Here is a 24597-nt window from a genome sequence, read left to right as displayed (position 1 = left end):
TGTCGCACATCTTGATTGTTTGTTCATGGGAAGCCCCAGTAAGTTTGTTGTCTACAACATATAACATATGTTGGTCATCGATATGTCGAATGTTGATTTGTAGTATACAATATCTAAATTCAAAGTTAATTATAAATTGTTAAATAAGTAGTCGACAAATTTGATAATTTTCAAATGTTGATGCACGTCATATACGTTTTCGACAAACACATAGTTTTCAATCGTTGTTGTATTCGACAAATCTGTTTATTTTCAAACGTTGATGCATGCATTCGTAGGCTGGCTAAAAGGCCTTTCCCTCTTGAAACTCAGCTCGTAATCGTAATTGTGGTTGGATAATATCCTAGTGCATCATTAATTGTTTGTGGTGTCGGCAGTAGTGTCGTTAACGTAGTCGAATAATTGTAATAGGATGGGTGATCAGCCCTCCTATTTTGAGTGGCATATTATAAATCTTATTCACACAATATCATGTCATAGGGAGTAAAAATTATTATGTCTAGACATCTATGGTTTGCATGCAAATCACACATAGGCATACATGATCTATATAGAGTAAATTAAAGCAAGTCATCAAATCATGCGAATGGAAACATGCTGTTATTCGAAATCAACTAAATATAGCAATCACCATGAAACATAATCCAGGTGGCATAAGCCAAAGCACAAATAAATCTCCTAATCGACTTATTACGCTACTTCTACTAAGAAAACAAAGGAAAGATAAGTCGCATTACATGTGATACTAGTTCAAATGTAAGGCGTTTCGGATTCCTGGTGTCTGAATTCCATCCGGGGTGATTGACTAAAAGCTGTCGTGTCCAAGTATTGCATTGTCATAGCAGGGCGCTTCGCACACGTCCGCAGACTTATGAATTGTAGCCATTGTATCCCCCTGTGGCGACTTGAGTGCAAGCCCCTGTCCTGTGCCGTTCTTGTCTGACGTCTCATTGGCGTCTGTCTTCTGGGATCGAGCTTTTACTTTTGACATAACATGTTCATACTCTTCTTGTCGTAGTTGGCTTGGACTGAAGTCAGCCACAAAGTCTGTCAAATCCATATTGTCGATGCCGATTTCCATTGTTTGATTGATCTGCACCTGAGACATCTTGTTGATAAAGCTTTGATCTCCCTGAATTTCTTGAATTCCCCATGGTGTCGGGAACTTGATAACTTGGTGATAGGTGGAGGGGACTGCCTTCAGGTCATGAATCCATGGTCTCCCCAAGATGATGTTGTATGTTGAATCTCCATCCATAACCACATACTTTGTTAAGAGATTCAACCCTTGTGCATATGTTGGCAGTGTGATCTCCCCGACTATCCTCTTAGTTTCTCCACTAAATCCAACTAGCGTGGTTGTCTTCATGACCATGTCGGCTTCTGTCAAGCCCATTTGTTGCAGCGTTCCCAGCATCATAATGTTCGTTGCACTTCCATTATCAACCAGAATGCGCCTTATGAAACAATTTCCAACTGTGAGTGAGATGACGAGACTGTCATGTTGGGGTTCCGTGACGTGTTCCCTGTCAGACTCGTCGAACGTCAAAGCCGGCGTCCTAAAATCCGAAATCTCTGCCCTGAATACTCTTATGTTGGTTTCTCTTGCTACGCGTTTTGCCTGAGAGTACGTTGTGCCAGATAGTTCTGATCCCCCAGCTATGAAGTTGATCACCTTTTGGTGTGGTGGAGGAGGCAAGTGTCCTGGAGATGTCCAGTCTTCTCCGGTATGCGCTGACTTGCTTCCCGTCATGAACTCGATCAGGTATCCTTTCTTAATTAAAATTTGTAGCTCTTTCCTCAATGCCACACAATCATAGGTGCGGTGTCCGTAGTCCCCATGGAAATCACACCATAACTTTGAATCCGGGTTCGACTTTGGCTTATTTGTCTTGGGAGGCCATTTCACAATATCCCCCATCTTGGTGAATTCTCTCATCAAGGCTGACGGCGTTAGCGTAAAGCCATAGCTGTCGTATGTTGGCGGCAGGTTGGGGTCCTTCCTCCAGTCTGTTCTCTCTTGCGTTGAACTGATCCTTACGTCCTCTCTCGTTGTCCTGGCGTAAGGCCTGTTGTCCCGCATCCTGGATGTCGTGATCTTCCTGTTGGGACAGTAGTACTTATCGTCGTCCACTTGCTTATCTTCCTCCAATCTCACTTGGGCCATGGCCTTGGCCTGCACATCATCCATGGTTTGACATGGATACTTCGTCAGCTCGTCGTAAAGTGGTGAATCCCGTTCCAGACCTCTTCGGAAGGCTTCTATAGCCGTGGGGATGTCACAGTTTGTTATCGTGACCTTTTCATGGTTGAATCTCGTCAAATACTCCCGAAGCGGTTCTCTATACCTCTGCACGATCTTGTACAGGTCACTCGTGGTCTTCTCAAATACTCGACTTCTAGCAAATTGGAGATTGAAGGCGTCAACCAGATCTGCGAACGTCTTAATGCTCCCGTTGGGCAAGCCGACAAACCACTGAAGCGCTGGTCCTGTGAGTGTTGATCCAAAGCCCTTGCACATGCATGGCTCTTGGTGTTCTCTCGTGATGGGTACAGTAAACATCCTCTGTTTATATTGTGCCACATGTTCTTGTGGATCGGTCGTGCCGTCGTAGGCTTTCATGGGTGACACCGCGAAGCGTTTTGGCGTTTCCACCATGGCTATGTTGTCACAGAAGGGGGAATCTGCGTAGCTTAAGGGTGCAGCCTTCTCCAGGGGTTTAGGTACTCCCGGGATACGTTGCACTATTTCTTTCAGGTCCTGTAATTCCTTCCACATAGGTTCTGTCGCGTGGCTGCGTGATTTGGGAGATTTATGTCCTTTCTTTCTCTTCTTGTTACGTCCATGTCTTCCGTTATGTCCCCCGAGACCGTTTTCATTTTCACGTTCATCGTTGACCTCTGGATTCTCGTGATTAGGGTTTTCCATTTCAATCTCCTCGTCACACTCTTCTTCATCTCCATCGTCCATGTTCAGACGCCTAGCCCCACTTGCCAATGTTTGCCTTGTCGTAGTTCTGGTTCTGCGTAATGCCTGATTCTCAGATTGTAATGTCTCCCTCTCCGACCTCCATGCTTCTTTCTGAGCATCCATGTCTGCTTGCATCTTTCTGATTGTCTCCGCCATTTGTCGTATCGTGGGGTTGTCTCCTTGGCTCGTGGAACCGCCTTGCTGTTGATTACCCGTCGACATGTGTTTCTACGTTGAATCTTTAGCAAGTTTCCCACAGACGGCGCCAATTGTTCGTGCTGGATTTTGCGGGGTTAAATGCTAAAGAATTAAATTGCATATAAAGTAAAGACACAAGAAAATGGTGACGCGGAAAACCCCCGAAGAGGAAAAACCGCGGGAGGGTTTATACCCTGCCGAATATGTTTCACTATGTTTGAATATTGAGTACACTTGTGTTGTATGCTGAAGATTGTCTGCCTATACATGCTAGCTCAAGCTATTATTTATACTGAAGTATACAACTAATTATCCTACTTTTACTCCACGTGGGTTTGTGGCTTATCACGTACACCAGACTTGCATGGAAATAGGTCAATGCTTATCCACCTACTTGACCGATTCTTCAGGAATTCAATAGCTCTTCTGCCTTCATGGTTCACGTCTCGTCCTGTCAGCAACCCTTCATGTCACGTCTTGACACCTGCAAATTCCTGTTATAACACTAACACCCCGTAATTTGATTAAAAAATAATATTACTCGAAATGTATAATGCTTATACACTATACTACACCATTGCGATTCTATTCAATTTTGATTTCCTTCGTTAATATCTCGCACTCCCATCTTCAACATCATTCCCATCACCCACCTTTGTATAGTATAATTTTTTTTATAAATTTCATAAATTTATAGTACTTCACATATATATCAAGGAGATGTTGAGGTGTTTGATTTATGATTAATGAGTTTGGTTAACATTAATTTTATTGATGATATAAAATGAAAAACTCATCTTCTTAAGAGTATCTCTAACTCTCACAAGCCTTTAGCTAAAAGTCATGTGACTTTTCAAAATTAAATTTTATAGCCAATGTTCACAATAAATAGAACTCCAACCATAGCAACCCATTGTGTATAATTATAGCCACCCCCTATGGATGGCTATATTTGTCGATCCGCTACAGATCTGTAGTGAATTCCACGTCATCTCCCGCAATTTATTTTCCTCCTTTCCACTTATTACATATTATTTATTACCATATTAAACTGATATATTCTATTTATAACAATCTAAATATTAATAACATACTATTTTTAAATTATAACCAACTAATATAGCCAATACCATTGAAGCATAATGTCTTACAGGTTCGGCAAATTTTACATAATGTCTTACAGATTCTATTTAGCCAACAATTATAGCCAACGCCGTTGGAGATGCTCTTACTTATATTGTGTTTGGTTGGGGTGAATGATTCCGGAAGGAATGGAATGAAAAATGAACTATTTTATAAATAATTTTTAAGAAATTTCATTCATTCCTCCATTCCATTCCTTACATCATGTGCTAGAGTTCACACCTTCACTTTGAGATGGAATGCTCCATTCTCTCTCATCTTCAATTTCCTCTCAAATCTCATCATAGCAATTTTGCACTTCCTCAATTTTTTTTAAAATTTTCTTCCTATCACTATTAATTTCAAGTATTTTTACTCATTGCATTCCATTCCATTCCATTCTCTCCAACCAAACACAACATTAATTTAATCATATCCTTCCTATTCTCATTCCTCTAAACTTCATTTCCATACACTCCATTCTCATCCTCGATCTTAATTCAAACGCCTCACAAGTGATCTAGACATTAACCTTATAAATTTGCATACTTACATTACGATAGTATTTTCAGTTATGAACAGTGATGGAAAAAAATAATCAATTGGTAAACATTTAAAAAGTTTAAGTTCATGTAGGAAAAACAGAACAAAATAGACAAGTGCAAAGACAGAACAAAATAGACAAGTGCAAAGGGAAGTAAGATTAAGATAAAATTTGGGCAGAAGATTGAGGGGAAAGCACAAAAACAGTACTAGTGAAAGCGTCATGCAAGACGGTTATACAACCAAGAACTAGCAAACACATTATACTGTGATTGCCCAAAACACTTCAACAACCAACACACTCAGATCAAAACCCTCAAATCCAACAACCAACACACTCAGATTGCCCAAAACTCATGTCTGCGAAAAAACCACTTAATTTATACTACATTTTTTTTTGGATTTTTTCAGGGCTTAGTTGCTACCTATGAGCTGCATTCCCTTTGTTCGAATTCGAAGCTGAAGCTTAGTAACCGCAGCCAAAAACTTAATACACTGAACCGGATTCAGAATCTGAGTCACCTTCCCAGCAGTCGCCACTCTGAGAGAATCAGCACAAGATAAAACTATTTCCATCCCAGACCTCAATCCCCTCAGTATCGCATCCATCTCAACAATCTCCCCATCAATCCTATTCTCCATCTTCTTCACCGCTTCCATGACGGCCTGATCAGTAGCCACTTTCTCCTGAGTAGACGCCATCTCTCTCGCCACATCAGCTTCCTCTCTCGCCAGATCATCCTTCAGCATATCCAGACGCTGCCGCTGCTGCTCCGTCAATTCCTCCCCGTTGATCACCGTCTCCAGGACCTTGAAGGCTAGGCTAGGCCTGAAGCCTCCGACCCAGAAGAAGGTCTTCTCGAATGGAGTGAACCATGGTGGGGAAAAGACAAGGAAAACATTGTGAGTCGCCATTTCTGATTTTCTCTCGTAGTATTGGTGGTAGTGAGATAAGACCTTGGAGACCAAAACATTAAGATCATCTTCTTTGTGATCTTCAATATTTTGGAGGGTGGTTTGGAGTAATTCATGGAAACGGTGTTGTCGAAGTAACCAGCCTTGCAGAAATATTTCGAAGTCTCTGGAACACGAAATATTGTTACTGCTTGAGCCTGATGGCGAGTGTTTAGAAGACATTGAGAGAGAGAGGAGTGTGATGCGGCAGAATTGCGTATGAAGGTGTTCACTATATACAGAGCAAAAGAATAGAATGGAATAGTGTGGTGTGAGACTTGGTTGCGAAGATACCAGATGGAGACAGTTGATTGTTTGCAAGTGGAAGCTACAGGGTGAGAAGGCGAGATATTACTATAGAAAGTAGGGGTGATCACGGTCCGGTTTAAACCGCAAAATCCGCATAAACCAATCCGATGTTAATACGATCCAAACCGAAACCGAAATGAGGTTTACGGTTTTGGTTCGACTAATTTAAAAAACTGTGGGTTGTGGGTTGGTTTCGGTTTTATATTAAACCAACCCGTTATAAAACCGAACCGCATATTTATATATATACAATATAAATATTTAATATTATATATATATATATAATATTAATTTTATATAAATATATTAATTTTTTAATTTATACTTGTTGGTTTGTTGTTTAGTTACTTATCTTATCAATACCAACTACAACTCTACAAGTCATATCAATTCAGTGATCCACGACTTCGATTTCGATTCAAGTTTATGCATTTTATTAGACTAAAGTTTGTATTTTAATTTAACTATATAAAATTGTGCAAATGGAGAGAAAATGATACTTTATTTTCTAGTATTATTCATGAATCCTCATTATAAGTCTTAGTCATAAACCGATCAATCCGCTTAACCGAACCATCAAAAACCGCACCGCTTGGTCCGGGTTAATTGGTTTGCTGGTCACGGGTTGGTTTGAGATTTTAAAAAACCGCTAATGTACGGTTTGGTTCCGGTTCTACCTCCAATCCGAACCAAACCGAACCGTGATCACCCCTAATAGAAAGTCGTGTAGCCTGGTGACAAGTGTAAGCATGCATGCGTTCGTAACTCTTCCTATTTCTTCCTATTTCTTCTTTCGTAACTCTTCCTAATTCTTCTTCCACTTACCACTTGTCAGCGATATTAATATTGTGTTGTGTTTGATCGAGGAAAGAAAATAAAATGATTAATAAATAAAAAAGTTAGAACGAAAGTTGAAAAAAGTTGAAGAAGTATAAAATTTTTATAGTAAAATTTCTAAAGAAATTAACTATAAGAAAAAATACATTATTCTTTCTCAAATTAGGACTCTCTAATAAAATGGGTAAAAAAATGGGATGGAAAAATGAAATTTATAAAACATTGCATTTCATTCTTTTCAAATTCATTCACCAAACTAAAAACAAAACAACATATCATTATTGCGATGTCCATTATCACAACTATAATAGTATAGTAGATAGCGTCTCTCGAGATAGGAAGATGTTGAACACACCGGTCTTTTTTGAAAATCACCCTTACTTGAGATAACACAACTATAATTTTTATAGTATAGTGATCAGCCTCACGATTCGAACAATTCGAACTAAGGAACATAACATAATTTAAATTTTATTCTATCCCCTTACAACATTTACTCCGATCAAACACAACATCTTCTTGATTTTTATATCATTTTTAGAAATAATCAATTTGCACGTAGTTTTAGTTTAATGTTTGTGATTATATTATTTCTTCTAATAATGTTTTGCTTAACTTTTAATTGTGTTTAAATCTCAATAATTTCTGATTTCTATCGGCTTTTTCATATTGAGAAAAGAAGCTCCATGTATCTTCATCGTCTAGGGCTAGGGCTGAAGACGAATCCGAGTAATTCAGATTCGAATCCAAATTCGACTCATTAAAAAAATCCGAGCCGAGTCAAACACTGTCAGGCTCGGCTTGAGCTTGATTTAAAAGTTTGGGGCTTGAGTTCGAGTTCGACCGAGCCTTTAATTTCAAGTTCAAAACTCGGCTCGTAAACAGTTTGATAGGCGTGAGTTCGGCTCGAAAACTCGAACCGAGTCATCAAATATGGACCAAAACTCGAAATATGATCAGTTCGGCTCGACTTCGATTCAATCAAATATATAAATTATAAATAAAATATTAAATATTTTTGTAAGAGTATATATTTATAATAAAAAATAAAACATAGTAGAGGCTCGATAAGGCTCACGAAGCTTACAAGCCGAGTAATTTAAAGCTCGAGCTCGGCTCGGTAGAACGTTCAAATAGCTCGAGTTCGAACTCGGCTCGATTATTATCGAATCAAATTTGAATATTTTACGAGCCGAACTCAAGTAGCTCACGAACAGTTTGACTCGTTTACACCCCTAATCACCGTGCACCGTCGAGTTGCACCAAGAAGGCTCGACTTATTTTCATTTACACGTAATTAAGAATCTGATTTTAAAGAGCTGAAAATAGAAAATATTTACTACTTTCACCCTGGCATGCGGGAGATTACTGTGGACCCTGACACAACAACTTGGTTCTAAGTGGAGCCCAGTTGTTTGTCTTAGAGTGCATAAGCCATCGAAAAGAGTCCCAAAAACTGACATTATAGATGAGGTGGGGGATCATTATCCATGCTTCCTGTATTTAACATTAAACTCAGCTACTCCATACACTCGGATATAGATGAGCAGAGAGCCTGTGGCTCAATTCATGCAACTGTATGTATTACAAAACAATATGACTAGCTTCTCGAGACAAAGCTCATCATCGATTCTCACAATGCAACATGCAGGGCTGGTTAAAGTACAATAAATACATAATTAAACTGAGTGCTACAACTTTGCCAAACTCGAAGATGTTAATAGAAGGAAATGGAATAACTACGAATATGGTACAACTTTGCCAAACTCAAAGATGTTAACAGAATGATATGGAATAATTGCAAATAGAACGAGCCTCGGCAAAGTCTTATGCTTAAGTTTTCATTTCATCTTCATCATAGAAGATTTTTTTTTTTTTTTTCTTTTTCATAAAGCTAAAAAAGGGTTATTAGTTATCACCGAGAATTATCTCTTCTTGAATCCATATTTCTTCCTTTCATAGAATAAATCTGTTTTAGCACTTCCCAAATTGACAATTTTGGGACACCCGTCTCTGTCTTTTTCCTGCTGAGTGCACTCTTTGCAGTAATATGCATCAGAAATTCCTACCCCTCCACATATAACGCACCGCCCCTGGAAAGATCCGTAATTGCATTCGTCACATACTCGAACAAGTGTACAAGGCCGAACATATGAATCACATATTACACACTTGCCATCACATTTTTCGCATAACCGTCCTATAGCAATTCCTGGTTGCTTACGGCACATAATCAAATCAGGATGATGCTTGGCCATTCTTTTCTCTTAAGCTTTCTCAAGATGCTCTGTAGGCAACCATGTTTACATTTCAGGATACAGAAGAGATAAAGTAACAAAGACAAGTCATATACAACACTATTGAAGTTAAAAACAGATAAAACTTTTTCATTAACCAGTTACCAGTTTGCATGAGAACATCGTACATTCTCAAATTAGTAACTGAGATGATTAATCTGGCAAGGAAAGAGGAAATGGGAGACAATAAATCTAGCAAGGAAGAGTTTCAAGCTCTTCCCCGTTCTACAAGAATAATGCCATTGTAATTAAACTTTCCCTCCTATAGAACTCAATTAGTAATTAGAATCTCTGTACAATGACGATTATTACAAATAACATTTAAAAAACGAAGGACGATAAAAAGCATTGATCTACTGCAGTCATTTCTGCTAAAATTATTATTTCACTTATAGTCAGACAATAGGACAGCCAAACCAACAAGCATATGCATGAATATACTGTAATATACAAGGGCTTCCAAAAAGGATAAAAAAACATTTGCGTGATAACTGCATAATAAAATCATCATGCATATGTTATATATATACATGTTAATATATTACTTGGATCTTTTATCTTTTATGCATTTCTAAAATAAAGACTATCAAGCTTGTCCGTCCTTAATTTTACATATGCATATAGGATATGCTTCTTACTTAAGACTGTAAGTGTTATATATATACATGTTAATATTTTACTTAGATCTTTTATCTTTTATGCATTTCTAAAATAAAGACTATCAAGCTTGTCAGTCCTAATTTTTATATATGCATATAGGATATGCTTCTTACTTAAGACTGTAAGTGTTGCAGTATTCACAATAAACAGAATGTTAGTCCGGTCAGCATCCTACTGAAGACTTCCCCCAGTTCCAACCAAGAAATTTAACTTGACCTGCCAGGAAAGCAGGCTAGCTTAATTTTATAACAAGCCAAGTTAGAGGTCACTTTTGTTGGGGGCACATATCTAGTAACCTACTCAGAGACAAAACCACTTATTACGGGAAGGTGAGCTACATTTATATTAACTTAGTTATTCAATATTGCATATATAATTTTTTTATTATTAGACATAAGAGGCGGGCTTAAAGCCACCCTTGTGTCTCTGCCCCTGAGCCTAGTAGTGTTTAGACGCCGGTTTGAAACCTAATCTCATCCTACATCAAACAGCTACCGGGATCACACATTTAGCCCCCCCCCCCCCCCCCCCCCCCCCCCCCCCCGTGTTGGTAAATGGGTAAAAAGCAGGAATCCAGGGTCTTGCACTTTCTAGAACCACCCTTTCTTTATCCCTACACACCCTCACTCTTGCAGTTTCTTTTTTTATCCACCAAACGAACACACCACATCCATTACAAAGTAGTCTTTTTTCTCCACAACATACAAAAATCCCTACATCTGACTTTGCAGTCAACCCGAAACAATTGATTATACTCGCATCCATACTCGTACAAATGAAGCATTGGATTTCTAGATGTTACTTGTTAGTGTGGTTGACGGCAAAGCCACTCGATGGGCACATGGTGCAAGTAAAACGCAATTAGTTTTTACCTATTTTAAAACAATAATTTAGAAATACAGTTGATAATTGTAATGTACAAATCTGGTTTATAACTGATGTTCTTTACAAGTAACTTTAAGTTAAAAGATACATACATTTTTCAACTAATATGAATACAAATTATTCTAGATAAGTGAGATAATAACAATATTTTAGAATTTAAATATATGGTAAAATTTATCAAGATAACTACTGAGATAAATTGCTACTACCGAGATAGTATTTAACTCTAATAAAGAGATGTACTCTTTTTTCCTTTGAGGCTGGCATTATTGAAATTGAGATTGTTCTCTTCTAGAGAATTGCAATCCAAACAACTTCATCCTCTCCCATAAGGTGACTCAACTGCATAGAAATAATACCACTATATAGCCACTGTTGTTAATATTGCGCCAGGGTGCACAAGGCAAAACTAATGTGCCTCGACTACCCTGAGGCGCATCCCCTTCAATGAGATGCGCGACTCATAAAAGAGATGCAAAGTGCAAGCAAGATGCAAATGGAGAGAGGGACAATATATTTGTTTGAGATAAGCGAGCTAAAATTTGGACTTCTTTTACTTATAAAAGAAAAAATGACAAAAACACATAACCTAGAGATACAGCATAAGAGAAATTAGTAGAGGTTTGACTTTAATGTTCAAGTTGCAACTGGCGTTAAATTACATTTATTGTAAGCAAATCTATTAGTTGAGTTCATTCCAGCGACAATTATAGCAAAATAAAATGAAAACTTTAAGGCTTTTTAAAGATCTGGCACTCTTTCAACTTGTCTTCTTTACTCAGTTTGTGACAACTGACCGCAAGCAATTCATCATCCCTAGTGTAAATCTATGTGCAGGACACACACACATACATATGCACTCATACTTTATATTTGTTTTAATCTAGGTGCGGAGCATGGTGATAATCATACTAGAATTGGCGAGCCACTTTATGTCTGATGAGAAGAATATTAAATTTTGTTATCCTTTTTTATGCAAGTCTGGGTAAAGTTGTTGGTGCTGTGTTAATTTTGATAAGGGAGACTGCTACTGGCATAAACATGCTTGTAAAAATATGCGCTAAAACATAATATATATAGAAGGCGTACGAAGTACGTATTGTTTTCACTAACTTTGTATGGAATGAAAGAAAAAAGCACCGGAGCTGGTGTTGTTGTTTTCCGTTTATTTGTTGCAATTTATCATACTAATGATCTTTCGTTTGGTTAGGTTATATACTAATTACATCGTGTTTTCATAGGATGATGGTGTGATTTACCCAACCAGACTCATTAGTGCAACCAAACCCCTAAACGACATTTCCAGGACCCAAAATATTAATCAACAGAGTACACCGCAACCTAAACACCGAGAAGAGGACTAAAATCTGTGTCCCACACATACATTACTATCATGACAGAAACTAGCTAGTATTTAGATCGATACAGATAAAGAACATATAAAGATAAAGATATAGCTTAAAAAAACAGCATAAATTAAGCAGAATTAGCATCAATTGATATGAAATCACATTGTTACAATTAAACCCTAGTTTTTCATTGATGTGTGTAAGAAAAGAACTGATTAATTAGCAGCAAATTGTTAATTATACATATATGAGATGAATATATACAGACATATATATGAAAGGAAAAGTTAAGCAGATTTTAACCTTTGCTGCTGCTGCGCCTCCAAAGGAAATGCTGATGATTTTCACAATAAGCTTTACTAGACTACACGAGTTGCTAATACTTCTCGGCGACATGTAATTAGTTCGGCATTACTCAATTTTAACGCTTAATCGATATTTTCTGAATAAATAAATTTTAAAATATTTTTATCTATAAGAGAATATTAAAATTTATTTAATAATTCTTCAGTTAAATTAAGTGACTGATAATGCCCATTTAGTTTATCTTACTAATCAGAAATAAATTACTTTGTCCTGAAAAGAAAAAAATTCTCAAAATAAGTTCTTTGTACGAATAAAAAATAACAAACATTCGATATATATTAAATATTAAATTCTTAAAAAAATAATATTTAAACATTAAAAAAATCTACATAACCCTTATTTGAAAAAAAAATGATTCCACACAAACACTTCCAATATCTCGGAACTTCCTACCGATATATTTTTCTTTATCGGCCATTATTTAATAATGAATTTTGTTGAAAGTGTTTTTTAACAATATTAATAGTATATACAGGATATAGGAACATGGAGGGTTGTTTCTATTTATCTGAAATTGGTCGCAGAACCTTTCAAATAAAATGTACTTGAATAAATGCGTAAAGTTTTGTCTTTATTTCATTGTAACTTAAGGCAATTGTCTATCTATTTTTGATAAAACATGAGCAGCAGAAGTGATATAAAACAAAATTACAAACCATTTTACAGAACAATCATCTATTAGTCTACTTCAACAAACCAGCAAGCTCTCCTTTCTCATGCATTGAGGACAATATATCGCATCCTCCAACCAAATCACCATTCACAAAAACCTGAGGAAATGTAGGCCAGTTGCTATACTTCTTTAATGTCTCTCTTAATCCGCTATTGTACTCTTCATCGAGAACATCAACACTCTCATAATCTGCTCCTTCGCTTTCAAGAATCCCCACTACCTTCTGAGAGAATCCACATTGAGGGGCACTTCTTGATCCCTTGATAAATGCTACTACCTTGTTTTCCTTAACAAGCCGGTCAATGAGTTGCTCCAAAGGGACTGTAAGTTGAACATTGCGGCCAGGTGTTAACTTCAGATCAGGCTTCTTCTTGGGTGCCTGCCGGACCCATGTAGTATTCCCAGTTTCATTTCCTGGTGGGATTTTTCCTGTGACGGCTATGTGTTCTTCCATCCATGATTTCCATGCTTGGGTTAAAGCTGTTCTATCAGGCTCTTCTACAACCCCAACCTGCCATACAAGACATTTAGCAATAAAATTAAAGGGAAAACAAGTATTCAGCCCATTTACGTGCACAACCAATCAATAGGCTTGATTGTGCCATTAAAATTTGGTAATAAGTATTAACACCTTTGCCGACCTCAGAATTATATTAGGGCAAGTCCAATGCAAAAGTGCTATGACCCCGGTCAAAGATGCAGCAACTCTGTTGACTTATGCTAGAAAAAGGGTGAAAGGGCAGAAGAGTCTATACAGTCAAAAGGAAGGGCAGAAGAGTCATTGAAGAATAGAGATATTTAGTTGGGAATGGAGAGCGGAAGAGGGCATTGTGTATTGTGTGAGTAAAAAGGGGATCTGGGAGAGTACCACCTCTCGAATGTGGCTAGGGTTTATCCATCGTCAATTGAGTCTGTAATTGCAAGTGCGTAGTAGTGAGTGTCTTGAATATTGCTTCCTATTCAGTTCCAGTGATTATTGTCTTGTTTAATTGTGCTGCTATTTGCTGATTGTGTGTGAGTCTCTAGCAAAGTGGTATCAGAGCCAACACTTGTCCATGGGTCCTTCAGACAAAGATCGACTAGCACAGATTGAGGAACAGCTAGAGACCCAGCAGCGTTCGCTGCGTGAAGCAGTCACGATCGAAGTAAGCGCCGCCATCAAAGGGGCGGTGGCCGCCATGCAACAATCTCTCCTCACTCGGGTCACCTCGAGTTTCGACGAGATCACGAAGCTCCAGGATGAAAAATTGGCTGCAGCAATCACCCGTTTAGAGGGTCGGATCACTCGCTCACGTGATACCCAAGAGTCTCTTATCGCTGCTATGAGAGATGACCAGCTGAAATTTCAAGAGGATGTTCGTTCGTCCCTGTCCACTTTTCAATCAGGTCCTGCGAAAGGGGTTTTGGCTCATGAGAATGTGGTTCTCGGGGTGGTGGAGGGGAGTGGATCTGGTGTTGGACCCAAGGGTGGTTTCTATGGTGGCATCGGGTCTGGGTTAGGTGGTGGTCCGGGATCTGGCGGTTATAGATCCGGTGGTGGGTTTGGCTCAGGCACTGGCCCCGGTGGTGGAGCAGGTCCTAACGGGCGTAATTCATGGCGCCATAAGAAGCTCGATCTGCCTCTCTTTGATGGTTCCAATCCCGACGGTTGGATCTTAAGGGCGGAACGGTTTTTCAATTTTTACAGTCTATCGGAGGAAGAGAAGGTGGAGGCTACGGTGGTGGCATTAGAAGGACAAGCTTTGTTGTGGTTTCAATGGGAGCACCGGAGGAGACCGATTGAAAGCTGGGAGCAGGTGAAGAGTCTCCTTCGCCGGCAGTTTCGTTCCCAAGCCACGGGCACACTACAGGAGCAATGGCTAGCTCATAGGCAAGCAGGTACGGTCACTGATTACCGCCTGAAATTCATTGAATTATTAGCCCCCCTTGAAAATGTGTCGGAGGAATTATCATTGGGTCAGTTTTTGAATGGATTGAAAGATGAGATACGGGCCGAAGTCCGGCTGTTAGGCCCTCTTACGGTCGATCATGCAATGGAGTTGGCCCATATGGTGGAGGATAAGCTCAAATTGACTAAAGTTCGAGGGGAAGGACGCTCGGGCTTTACGCAGATAGGGAAACCGAACACCTCCCAAGGCTCTTCTCTGGGGTCTAGTTCTTACAGCCCTAAGTCGTTTTCAAGTTTTTCTCCCTCGGGGGCATCGACTGGAAGTAGCCCAGCAGTAGTAACCAAGGTTTCTGGGGATGTTCGGAAGCTCAGTGACAAGGAGCTACAAGATAAAAGGGCAAAAGGATTGTGTTTCCGCTGTGATAGCAAATGGAACATTGGGCATAAATGTCAGCGCAAGGAGCTGAGTGTTCTGGTCACTCAGGAGGAAGGGTGGAATACCGAGGTTGGGGGAATGGAGGAGCTGGAGGATGTCGCTGATCCACCACCAGTGGACGAAGTGCACCCAGAAATATCTCTTAATTCCGTAGTGGGTTTGACCAGCCCGAAAACGTTTAAACTGAAAGGCGAAATTAATGGAGTGCCGGTAATTGTTATGATTGATCCGGGTGCTACTCACAACTTTATAGCGACACACGCCCTGCAACAGTTAGGCATCACTTGTGTATCTTCTCAGGAGTTTGGGGTGTCATTAGGCACGGGGGAGATGGTACAGAGCAAAGGATTGTGTAAATCAGTAGTGGTGGAAGTACAGGGTTTGACTATTGTTGAGGATTTCTTGCCAATTGCTTTGGGCAATTCTGACTTGATTTTGGGTCTCCAATGGCTGGAAAAGCTGGGTACTATGACTGCGAATTGGAAATCACAGCGGCTTTCGTTCAGGCTGGGGAACGAAATGGTAACTTTGATGGGGGACGCATCTTTGGGTCGATCCGGTATTACTCTTAAGGCGATGTTGAAAACGTTGCGGAAGGAGGGACAAGGGTATGTGGTGGAGTGTAATTACTTGGGTGCTGTTACAGGGGAAGCTAATGATACACCTGTTGTTCCGGAGTTTTTAACTCCACTTGTCCAGCACTACAAGGCTGTGTTCAATCTACCAGATGGGTTACCTCCAGCGAGGTTCCAAGACCATAGTATTATACTGAAGGAAGGGACAGACCCTGTTAATGTCCGGCCATTCCGTTATCCACAAGCCCATAAAGATGAAATTGAGCGGCTTGTACAGGATATGCTTACTGCCGGCATCATACAGCCATCAAATAGCCCGTTTTCGAGCCCGGTGCTGCTAGTAAAAAAGAAAGACGGCTCATGGCGGTTTTGTGTCGATTATAGGGCACTCAACAAGGCAACCATCCCAAATAAGTTTCCTATTCCGGTCATCGATGAGCTGTTAGATGAACTTCAGGGAGCATCGATCTTCACAAAGCTTGACTTGAAATCAGGCTATCATCAGGTGCGTGTTAGGCCAGAGGACGTCCCTAAAACAGCCTTTCGAACTCACGAAGGCCACTACGAGTTTCTGGTTATGCCGTTTGGGCTCACAAACGCACCGGCGACTTTTCAAACAATTATGAATGAAGTCTTCCGGCCATATCTTCGGGGTTTCGTCTTAGTTTTCTTCGACGACATACTAATTTATAGCGCAGATGAGGGGGCGCATGTGAAGCATGTGGAAACTGTTCTGGCAACTTTAAGTCAGCACCAGTTGTATGCTAATTTTAAAAAATGTGAGTTTGGCCAAAGGGAAGTTGCTTACTTGGGCCACCGAATATCTAGCAAGGGTGTTTCGGTAGACCCTTCGAAAATCCAGGCCATCGTTAGCTGGCCTATTCCAAAGAATATCAGGGAGCTTAGGGGTTTTTTGGGACTATCCGGGTACTATAGGAAGTTCATCAAGAATTATGCTCACTTAGCTGGGCCACTCACTGATCAGCTGAAGGCAGACAAGTTTGGGTGGACAGATGATGCTTCCAGGGCCTTTGAGGCGCTTAAACAGGCACTTGCAGCAGCCCCTGTCTTGCGGATGCCTGACTTCTCTGCTCCGTTTGTCATTGAAACAGATGCTTCTGGATATGGGCTTGGGGCGGTCCTCCTCCAACACGACCATCCAATCGCCTATTTCAGCAAGGTTTTGGGCCAGAGGAATCGGTTAAAGTCAATTTACGAAAAAGAGTTAATGGCCATTGTTCTGGCTGTGCAGAAATGGCGTCACTACCTGATTGGTCATCCATTCCTCATCCGCACTGATCAGCAAAGTTTGAAACACCTACTGGAACAACGTGAGGTTGGGGCTGATTATCAGCGTTGGGTAAGTAAGTTGATGGGCTATCATTTCACCATTGTATACAAACCGGGTATTTCCAACAAAGCTGCAGATGCATTATCACGGGTTGTCTCGGAGCCTGTTGAATGTGGGGCGTTAGTTTCTATAGGAGGAGTGTCGTGGCTCGATATTGAGAAAGCTATTCAGGATGATGCATTCATCACCCAAATTAAGAATGATTTACAAGGAGGCCGTCCACTTCCTAAGGGTTACGAGTTGGTGCAAGATATAGTTTACTACAAAGGCCGAGTGGTAATCTCACCTAAATCTGCATTGGCAGTACAGCTTCTCCGAGAGCACCACGACTCCCCTGTGGGTGGTCACTCGGGTGAGATTAAAACATATAAAAGGCTAGCATCGGAATGGTTCTGGCCGGGCATGCGCAAGATGATAGCCCAGTATATCCGTGAATGTGCGGTTTGCCAGCAGCAAAAACAGTCCACTTTAATGCCAGCAGGGTTTTTGCAGCCATTACCAGTACCCTCTCGTATATGGGAAGATATTTCCCTAGATTTAGTGGAAGGGTTGCCAAGGTCGCAAGGGGTAGACACTGTTTTGGTAGTGGTGGATCGTTTATCGAAGTATGCGCATTTCATAGGGCTGACTCACCCTTTCACAGCCCCGAGTGTGGCCACTGCTTTCATCAATCAGATTGTACGCCTTCATGGCTTCCCATCCACTATTGTATCGGACAGGGACCGCATATTTCTGAGCTTGTTCTGGAAGGAGTTGTTTCGAGCTCAGGGGACTGCGTTGTTGAGGAGCACGGCTTATCATCCGCAGACGGATGGCCAAACGGAAGTTGTTAACAAGACTCTGGAGGGATATTTAAGATGTTTTATTCAGGGCAAGCCTCGCACTTGGGCCAGGTGGCTACCTTGGGCAGAATTTTGGTACAATACTAGTTTTCACTCTTCCACTAAATTCACCCCCTTTGAGATCGTTTATGGGAGGCCCCCCCCTAAATTAGTCCGGTTTTCGGAACCAGGGACTACTGTGGCTACATTGGAGGAACAGTTGGTTGAGCGTGATGCTGTGCTTGATGATTTGAAGGCTCACCTGGTACAATCCCAGCAGCGAATGCGCTCATATGAACATAGTCACCGACGCATGCTGGAGTTTCAGTTGGGTGATAAGGTTTTTGTTAAGCTCCAGCCCTACAGGCAGACCTCATTGGCTACCCGTTCGAATGCAAAGCTGGCACCTCGTTTCTATGGGCCGTTTACTGTCCTGGATAAAGTCGGTACAGTGGCTTACCGTCTGCAGTTACCCGCCTCTTCTAAAATACATAACGTGTTCCACGTTTCTCAACTCAAGAAGGCTGAAGGCTCGACTATTTGTACTAGTTCAATTCCCCCACAGATCAGTTCAGATTTAGTCATGGAAGCTGCACCAGAAAGGGTCTTAGATGTGAGGCAGGGTCAGGCAATTACAGAAGTCTTGATCAAGTGGCAGGATCTACCCATCTGGGAAGCAACTTGGGAGGACTATGAGAGTCTTGATGTGCGCTTTCCGAGTTTCCACCTTGCGGACAAGGTGGCTGTTTGGGCCCCCGGTAATGCTATGACCCCGGTCAAAGATGCAGCAACTCTGTTGACTTATGCTAGAAAAAGGGTGAAAGGGCAGAAGAGTCTATACAGTCAAAAGGAAGGGCAGAAGAGTCATTGAAGAATAGAGATATTTAGTTGGGAATGGAGAGCGGAAGAGGGCATTGTGTATTGTGTGAGTAAAAAGGGGATCTGGGAGAGTACCACCTCTCGAATGTGGCTAGGGTTTATCCATCGTCAATTGAGTCTGTAATTGCAAGTGCGTAGTAGTGAGTGTCTTGAATATTGCTTCCTATTCAGTTCCAGTGATTATTGTCTTGTTTAATTGTGCTGCTATTTGCTGATTGTGTGTGAGTCTCTAGCAAAAAGCCAAAATGGCTATAGACTTTGATATATTTTGGAATTAAAAAGTGACTTCTGGTGATAAAATGCAAGGTGTGCTCCAATGCTAATATCAAAGTGGAGATTGCTATGTTATATCCAAGTTATAATTCATATTCATTTACCTCATTTTATCTATTAGAGATGATCGGCCAGGATAGCTATAGCTATCTCTTGTTTTAAAATATAACCAATTATCCGTTAATGCTTTTTTCAATTCAAGTATAGCTCTGCATAGAAGTGGATGTTTGCAGATTTAGTTATAAATTTGAGCTACAAAACTCAACATAGCTATGTATTGGAACTCCCCTGTTGTCCTATCCAATTTAGGCATAAATGCTAAGAAATATGACAATAGCAGCAGATGCTTAGTGCGAGGATCTACGAAAAACAAATTTTATCATATGGGGAACTAAATATAATATCCAAATGTCCTATCATAAATTGTTAGCCTTTAATCAGTGTCAACATATCTCTTGTAAGATTAATATGGTGATGCAATGACAAGATCCTGTCTTCAAATAGCCTTGTCAAAGAAGCACGATTCGTTCTTAGTTATGTTGCATTCTGTAAGCAAATTAATTATAATGCAAGTCATGCTTCATTTAACTCTCCCACAAGTGACTAGTGGTGTAATGGTGTTTGTGTGCCACATATCATAAAAATAGTTTAAAAATTACTGCAGATGAGAGTAAGAAGTGTATCATAGTCCAAGACAATGCAAATCTGATGCTCATGCTAACAACAGTCGCCTCTCTTGAGATATGGTCTGTACTTGATGACAAACAATTGCCTACAGAGTGCAAGCAAAGATGTATACTCTTCGGCATTATCTAACCAGAAGATCATAAATAACACGCTATAAAGACTAATTTAGTACATCAGAACAGAACAAACTTGCAAGAAAGATTCACCGGATAAGTTAATCATTCCGAGTGGGATATACTATGTACTTTCCATTTTGTTTAGTTTTGTTTGGTCTATTAATATCAACTTTAACATCCTCGGTTAACAACTAAACTTCTAAACCTTATATCTGCAACTAAATTATACATAGTTCATAATTAATACTCCAGAGCTCGCGGTTTCTAAACTCTAAAACAATTTCTTAATTCTTCATAGCCGGCGTCTACTAAAGAAATGTAAGAACTAATTTTTCCCTTCCTATATAAATTTATAATATTATTATAAACATATACAAACTAACAACTGTGATTTATATGCAATACCTTCACTGAAGAACAAAGCTCCGGCACCGATTTGCGGTGAGTACTAACACTCGCCGCAATATTCCTCGATATTCCGATGAACTGAACTTCACTATTCTCATCATACACCGCATAAACGCCGGCATCCGCCGGAACCACGCCGAATTTTCCATCACTTTCCGCCGGAAAATTAATCAACTCCGATTCAGCAATCTTACTCAAGGCCGAAACGACGACGTTTCGGCACAAAGGTCTGCACTTAATTGCGTGCGTAAAAGAACTGGAGGAGAGCGAAGTGAATGATGACTTGGAGTGTAAATTAAGCGAAAAGGCAGGGGCATTTTGGGAAGAAGAGAAACAAGGGAGTGAAAGAAGATTATATAGCGAAGATGAATTAACAGTAGTTGCCATTGAAGTTGATGATGATTGCGAATATGTTCTAGCGGTGACTGCTGTGTGCTTTGTTGATTTTGATGACCCGTTTTTTCATTTGGGCTTAATTTAACGGGCTAGTAAAGTTGGGCCGGCTCAATTATTAGGCTCAGGCCTTTATATATGTAACCGTGAGCAGTACATAAAGGCCGAAGCTAGCTAGGGCTTGTGATTTACAAATCGTTTTCTCCTCTCAGGTATTCCAGAATCTTCTTCGTTTCTACAAATATATACATACAAGATTGTCTCTAATTTGAAATTGATCAGGTAATTTACGGAATGGCGGGAGGTAACCTTTTGCACAGAGCTATTTCGTACGTCATCAATCAGTTTGTTGTTGAAGGCCTGGCTAATAGGTAATCTTCTTTATATTTTTATGAATTTTTGTTCTTCTCGTTCCGAAAGTTTCAGAATTTACGCTTTTTTAAAGATTTGTTCCTTTAGCTCGTTCTGTAGATATTTATAAGAATTTAGGGTTAATTGATTTGTTGATCTTGATGCATATGTTTGCGGTGAGTTATTGTTTGCTGCAGTAATTAGAATTTTGTGATACGAATTTTGGAATTATTATTTTCTGTGATTATTTTGTTTTGAATATAACAGTAATGATTCTGAGGGTTGGAAATAGAGAAACAAGTCAATGTTTTGGAGGACGGGGATGTGAGCTTTTTAATAATCTTCGTTGGTTCATTTAGCAACGAGTTTCGAAAAAGATGCTTAATGTTTTACCCTGAAACATCAATCAGGGCTGGAGCAACGGGGTGTATAATTAGTAATCTGTATTTATGATATGTATGTAACCAAACTATATATACTTGTGACTCCAACTTGAGGGGTTTCTGAGGACTTCAATGATTGAATCTAAATTAAAAACCATTTTATACTTTTAGCTTTCATGGAGTCTACTTTCTATCATTAAATCTAAAGCTATTGTTTTTAGAGTATTCTAAAAATCAAAAGCTGGCTCTATTTACAAACTAACTGTTTCTCTTTAACCTAGAGGCTGTGAAGTGAAGATCAAACTGTTTTTATCTATATTATATTGTCATAAGAAGAATAAAGTAACAATGCAATATTGACATAGTATAGAAATTTACGGTGGAAGAATTATATATAATCTTGTTGCTTGAAAGAACATGAAAGAATTGATAAGACTTGGGGTACTAGCTTGATGGAGGAACAGAGCACCGATACTCGCTGAGTGTAAAGTTTCTGTCTGATGATTCTGGGTCTGGAAGATGCTGAAAGGAAGGACTGTAGTGTAAAAATTTCGTAAAGTGGGAAATAATTAGAGGGGTGAAAGTGCAAAAAATATGGTTTGAATTGGTGATGATAAATATCAGGCAAATTCTTCTCTTTTTGTTTTTTATCCATTTAGCTTGTTTCACTTATTCCCATTAGTAATACCAATAACTACCAGATCTTTCTCCACTTATCAACGACAGTTTTGCAATAGGCGTGCATTATTGTTTAGTGATGATTTTAGTTTTAAGGCGATGCAGAAACTCTCCTATTGTAAATGCTACGGGAAATACTTGATGTTTTTGTCGCTTTTTAAAAGATATATATTCTTTGTGATGTCTTGAAGTGGATTTAATTTTTTTTGGAAATACTGAATACATAAACATACATGATCCCTTATATTTTGTTGTATTGTCCTGTTTTATTACATATACTTTCTATAGCTGGTGTAGCCAAAATATCATAATACCTTTAATATCTGTGTCTGTGATTTGTCAGTCGTACATTTCAGAGATTTGCAGTTAGAACAGAGAAACAGCTTCAGGAACTATCTGAGAAAGGTTTGTCTTTTCTTGCAGTTAGTAGTTTTGCTTCTCTTTTTGGTTTTGATAATCTATGAGTCAAACCCTCAAACTTCAAGGGGATCCCGGTAGACCAAGTGGTCAATCTTAGCTCTTTGCTTTTGACTATACTTTTGGGTGTGACATGAGGTTTCTGAATAACTGTTTGTTCCTGCAGCTGTTGAGAAGAGACGAGAAGTGGTTGAGATGATGAAAGATATATCAAAAGGCTCTCAGGTGATATAGAAGCTACAGAAGCTACAATAGTTAATCTTTATACATGAACAGTCTGCTGATTTTATTTTATTTTATTTTATTTTCCTGCAGCCTCCTACTCGGTAATGCACATTTACTTTTGGATGGCTCATTCCTGGTTTATAATGACTATGATTTGTTACCTGTTGTATATCTTTTGGGAGCTGTCTGCCAAGTCATTGTAATCCAGTATCATCTTATTACTTCTTTTAGAACTGATCTATGGTGTAGCAGGCAGTGTGAAAGTGATAAAATATTGAATAAGCATAAACAGAATTGTTGGCCTCTAGGAATTTTTATTTATATTAACTTTATTGGAGTGCCTGTTCCTGGCATGTTTTTCCAGTGTGTACTAGTCTAGTAGTAACTGCATTCAAAAGCTAGTCTGTTGGACATTTGAAGATTGTGTAAGCAATGAACAGGAATGATGCATTCCTAATGGAGTATGCAAAGTTGTTTCTGCAGTTTTCGTATCATAAGCTTGTAAAAATGGACTGCATGATTATATGAGTATGCAAGGTCTTTAACTTTGTCTTTCATTTTTTATAATCATCTGTTGAAGCAGATGCAGATTTTTTATGTTACTTTTTGACACGCAATATACGTGCGAACAGTGTCCAAGTAGTTTTTTTTTGTTAATTTTTGGCACGCCGTTTTTTTAAAACAAAAATGCACTTGCTCGTATCAATATACGCCGGAGTAACTCGGTCTTAATGTCTCAAAAGAAAACGTCCCAACTACCACGCTACATGAAACAATACAATCTATTAATAACAAGAAAAAATAAAAATAAATTTAATAATTAAAATTAGTATAGGTTATCAAAATATGGTAAAAGTGAATGAAATGATAAATATAAAAATAATTTGACAAAAAAAGAAGAATATAAGAAAGAAAACATAAAAAAAATATATCTAACCAAAGGAGATCTTTGGTTAGATATATAACAAAATAAATAATTACTAAGAATAATTAATAATACAAGTATTAAAAAATAAAACTGTAATTTTCAAAAAATATCTAACATAATAAGTAACAAATTAAATTAAATGTAAAAAACAAGCCAACAAAATGACACCAAATTGTTGTTTTTTAGGCCAAAAATATACGTCATTAATTATGGCCTTCTATTTTGCATTAGTGAGCCATTCTCATTGGAAAGTAGTAGACGAAGCCGAGAGAAATCTTCCTATATAGTCCGTCGAGTAGTCCTCGTTAGGGAGTTTGTGGAATCTTCTCGAAAACATATCCGGAAAGACTCTATCTCTGTAGACTGATGAGTTGTCCTTATTTAAGAGTTGAGACGCGTCCTTGTATTTGGGGTAAATCATGGAGCCTTGGAACAATGAACTTGCTTTGAGACTCATGTGTCATGACTAGACCTCATTGTATTGGCCTCTTTCGAGAAGTCGGCAGAAGGAGAAACCGAATTCAAGTGGATTTCTTAGACAACTAGAACTACATATGCTTGATTCTTTATAAATATAGGGGGACACGAGTTAGAGCACAAAGAGGCAACTCGAAACCTTTAATC

General features: G+C 39.2%; 5 protein-coding genes across 7 annotated transcripts; 1 reads left to right on the top strand and 4 right to left on the bottom strand.

Moving 5' to 3' along the window:
- Window positions 1-805: 805 nt before the first annotated feature.
- On the bottom strand, window positions 806-3127 carry LOC108221713 (uncharacterized). The gene has a single exon (XM_017395573.1). The coding sequence runs from the start codon at window positions 3125-3127 to the stop codon at window positions 806-808; it is 2322 nt and encodes a 773-aa protein (XP_017251062.1).
- Window positions 3128-4974: 1847 nt separating this feature from the next.
- LOC108222133 (protein RESPONSE TO ABA AND SALT 1) lies at window positions 4975-6094 on the bottom strand. Its single transcript, XM_017396039.2, has one exon. The coding sequence runs from the start codon at window positions 5969-5971 to the stop codon at window positions 5249-5251; it is 723 nt and encodes a 240-aa protein (XP_017251528.1). The 5' UTR covers window positions 5972-6094; the 3' UTR covers window positions 4975-5248.
- A 2420-nt stretch (window positions 6095-8514) lies between these two features.
- On the bottom strand, window positions 8515-12557 carry LOC108220909 (PHD finger-like domain-containing protein 5A). 3 transcript variants are annotated; one of them, XM_017394798.2, is made up of 2 exons: window positions 12429-12557; window positions 8515-9221 (listed from the first exon to the last, which is right to left on the bottom strand). In XM_017394798.2, exon 2 carries the CDS (start codon window positions 9190-9192, stop codon window positions 8860-8862), a length of 333 nt encoding a protein of 110 aa, XP_017250287.1. In that variant the 5' UTR covers window positions 9193-9221; window positions 12429-12557; the 3' UTR covers window positions 8515-8859. The 3 variants fall into 3 exon arrangements, with proteins under 3 accessions (XP_017250287.1, XP_063949719.1, XP_063949718.1); XM_064093649.1 differs by lacking the exon at window positions 12429-12557 and adding an exon at window positions 11020-12323; XM_064093648.1 differs by lacking the exon at window positions 12429-12557 and adding an exon at window positions 10986-11010.
- A 488-nt stretch (window positions 12558-13045) lies between these two features.
- On the bottom strand, window positions 13046-21041 carry LOC108222740 (bifunctional monothiol glutaredoxin-S16, chloroplastic). The gene is made up of 2 exons (XM_017396637.2): window positions 20596-21041; window positions 13046-13675 (listed from the first exon to the last, which is right to left on the bottom strand). The coding sequence occupies exons 1-2, from the start codon at window positions 20983-20985 to the stop codon at window positions 13175-13177; spliced, it is 891 nt and encodes a 296-aa protein (XP_017252126.2). The 5' UTR covers window positions 20986-21041; the 3' UTR covers window positions 13046-13174.
- A 19-nt stretch (window positions 21042-21060) lies between these two features.
- LOC108222741 (uncharacterized) lies at window positions 21061-23602 on the top strand. Its single transcript, XM_017396638.2, has 5 exons — window positions 21061-21203; window positions 21274-21362; window positions 22747-22808; window positions 22987-23045; window positions 23136-23602. The coding sequence occupies exons 2-5, from the start codon at window positions 21286-21288 to the stop codon at window positions 23148-23150; spliced, it is 213 nt and encodes a 70-aa protein (XP_017252127.1). The 5' UTR covers window positions 21061-21203; window positions 21274-21285; the 3' UTR covers window positions 23151-23602.
- Window positions 23603-24597: the final 995 nt, after the last annotated feature.

This window comes from Daucus carota, chromosome 5, assembly GCF_001625215.2.
Source record: "Daucus carota subsp. sativus chromosome 5, DH1 v3.0, whole genome shotgun sequence".
In the NCBI taxonomy this organism is placed as follows: domain Eukaryota; kingdom Viridiplantae; phylum Streptophyta; class Magnoliopsida; order Apiales; family Apiaceae; genus Daucus; species Daucus carota.
This window is presented reverse-complemented; position numbering and strand designations above follow the sequence as displayed.

Bases quoted from the DNA above. Each gene is read 5' to 3' on its own strand.
- LOC108220909 (XM_017394798.2), bottom strand. From the start codon at position 9,192: ATGGCCAAGCATCATCCTGATTTGATTATGTGCCGTAAGCAACCAGGA.
- LOC108222133 (XM_017396039.2), bottom strand. From the start codon at position 5,971: ATGTCTTCTAAACACTCGCCATCAGGCTCAAGCAGTAACAATATTTCG.
- LOC108222740 (XM_017396637.2), bottom strand. From the start codon at position 20,985: ATGGCAACTACTGTTAATTCATCTTCGCTATATAATCTTCTTTCACTC. The intron at 13,676-20,595 runs GTATTGCATATA...CTTGTATGGCAG, and splicing joins AGCTTTGTTCTTCAGTGAAG to GTTGGGGTTGTAGAAGAGCC.
- LOC108221713 (XM_017395573.1), bottom strand. From the start codon at position 3,127: ATGGCGGAGACAATCAGAAAGATGCAAGCAGACATGGATGCTCAGAAA.
- LOC108222741 (XM_017396638.2), top strand. From the start codon at position 21,286: ATGGCGGGAGGTAACCTTTTGCACAGAGCTATTTCGTACGTCATCAAT. The intron at 21,363-22,746 runs GTAATCTTCTTT...GTGATTTGTCAG, and splicing joins GTTGAAGGCCTGGCTAATAG to TCGTACATTTCAGAGATTTG. The intron at 22,809-22,986 runs GTTTGTCTTTTC...TTGTTCCTGCAG, and splicing joins TCAGGAACTATCTGAGAAAG to CTGTTGAGAAGAGACGAGAA.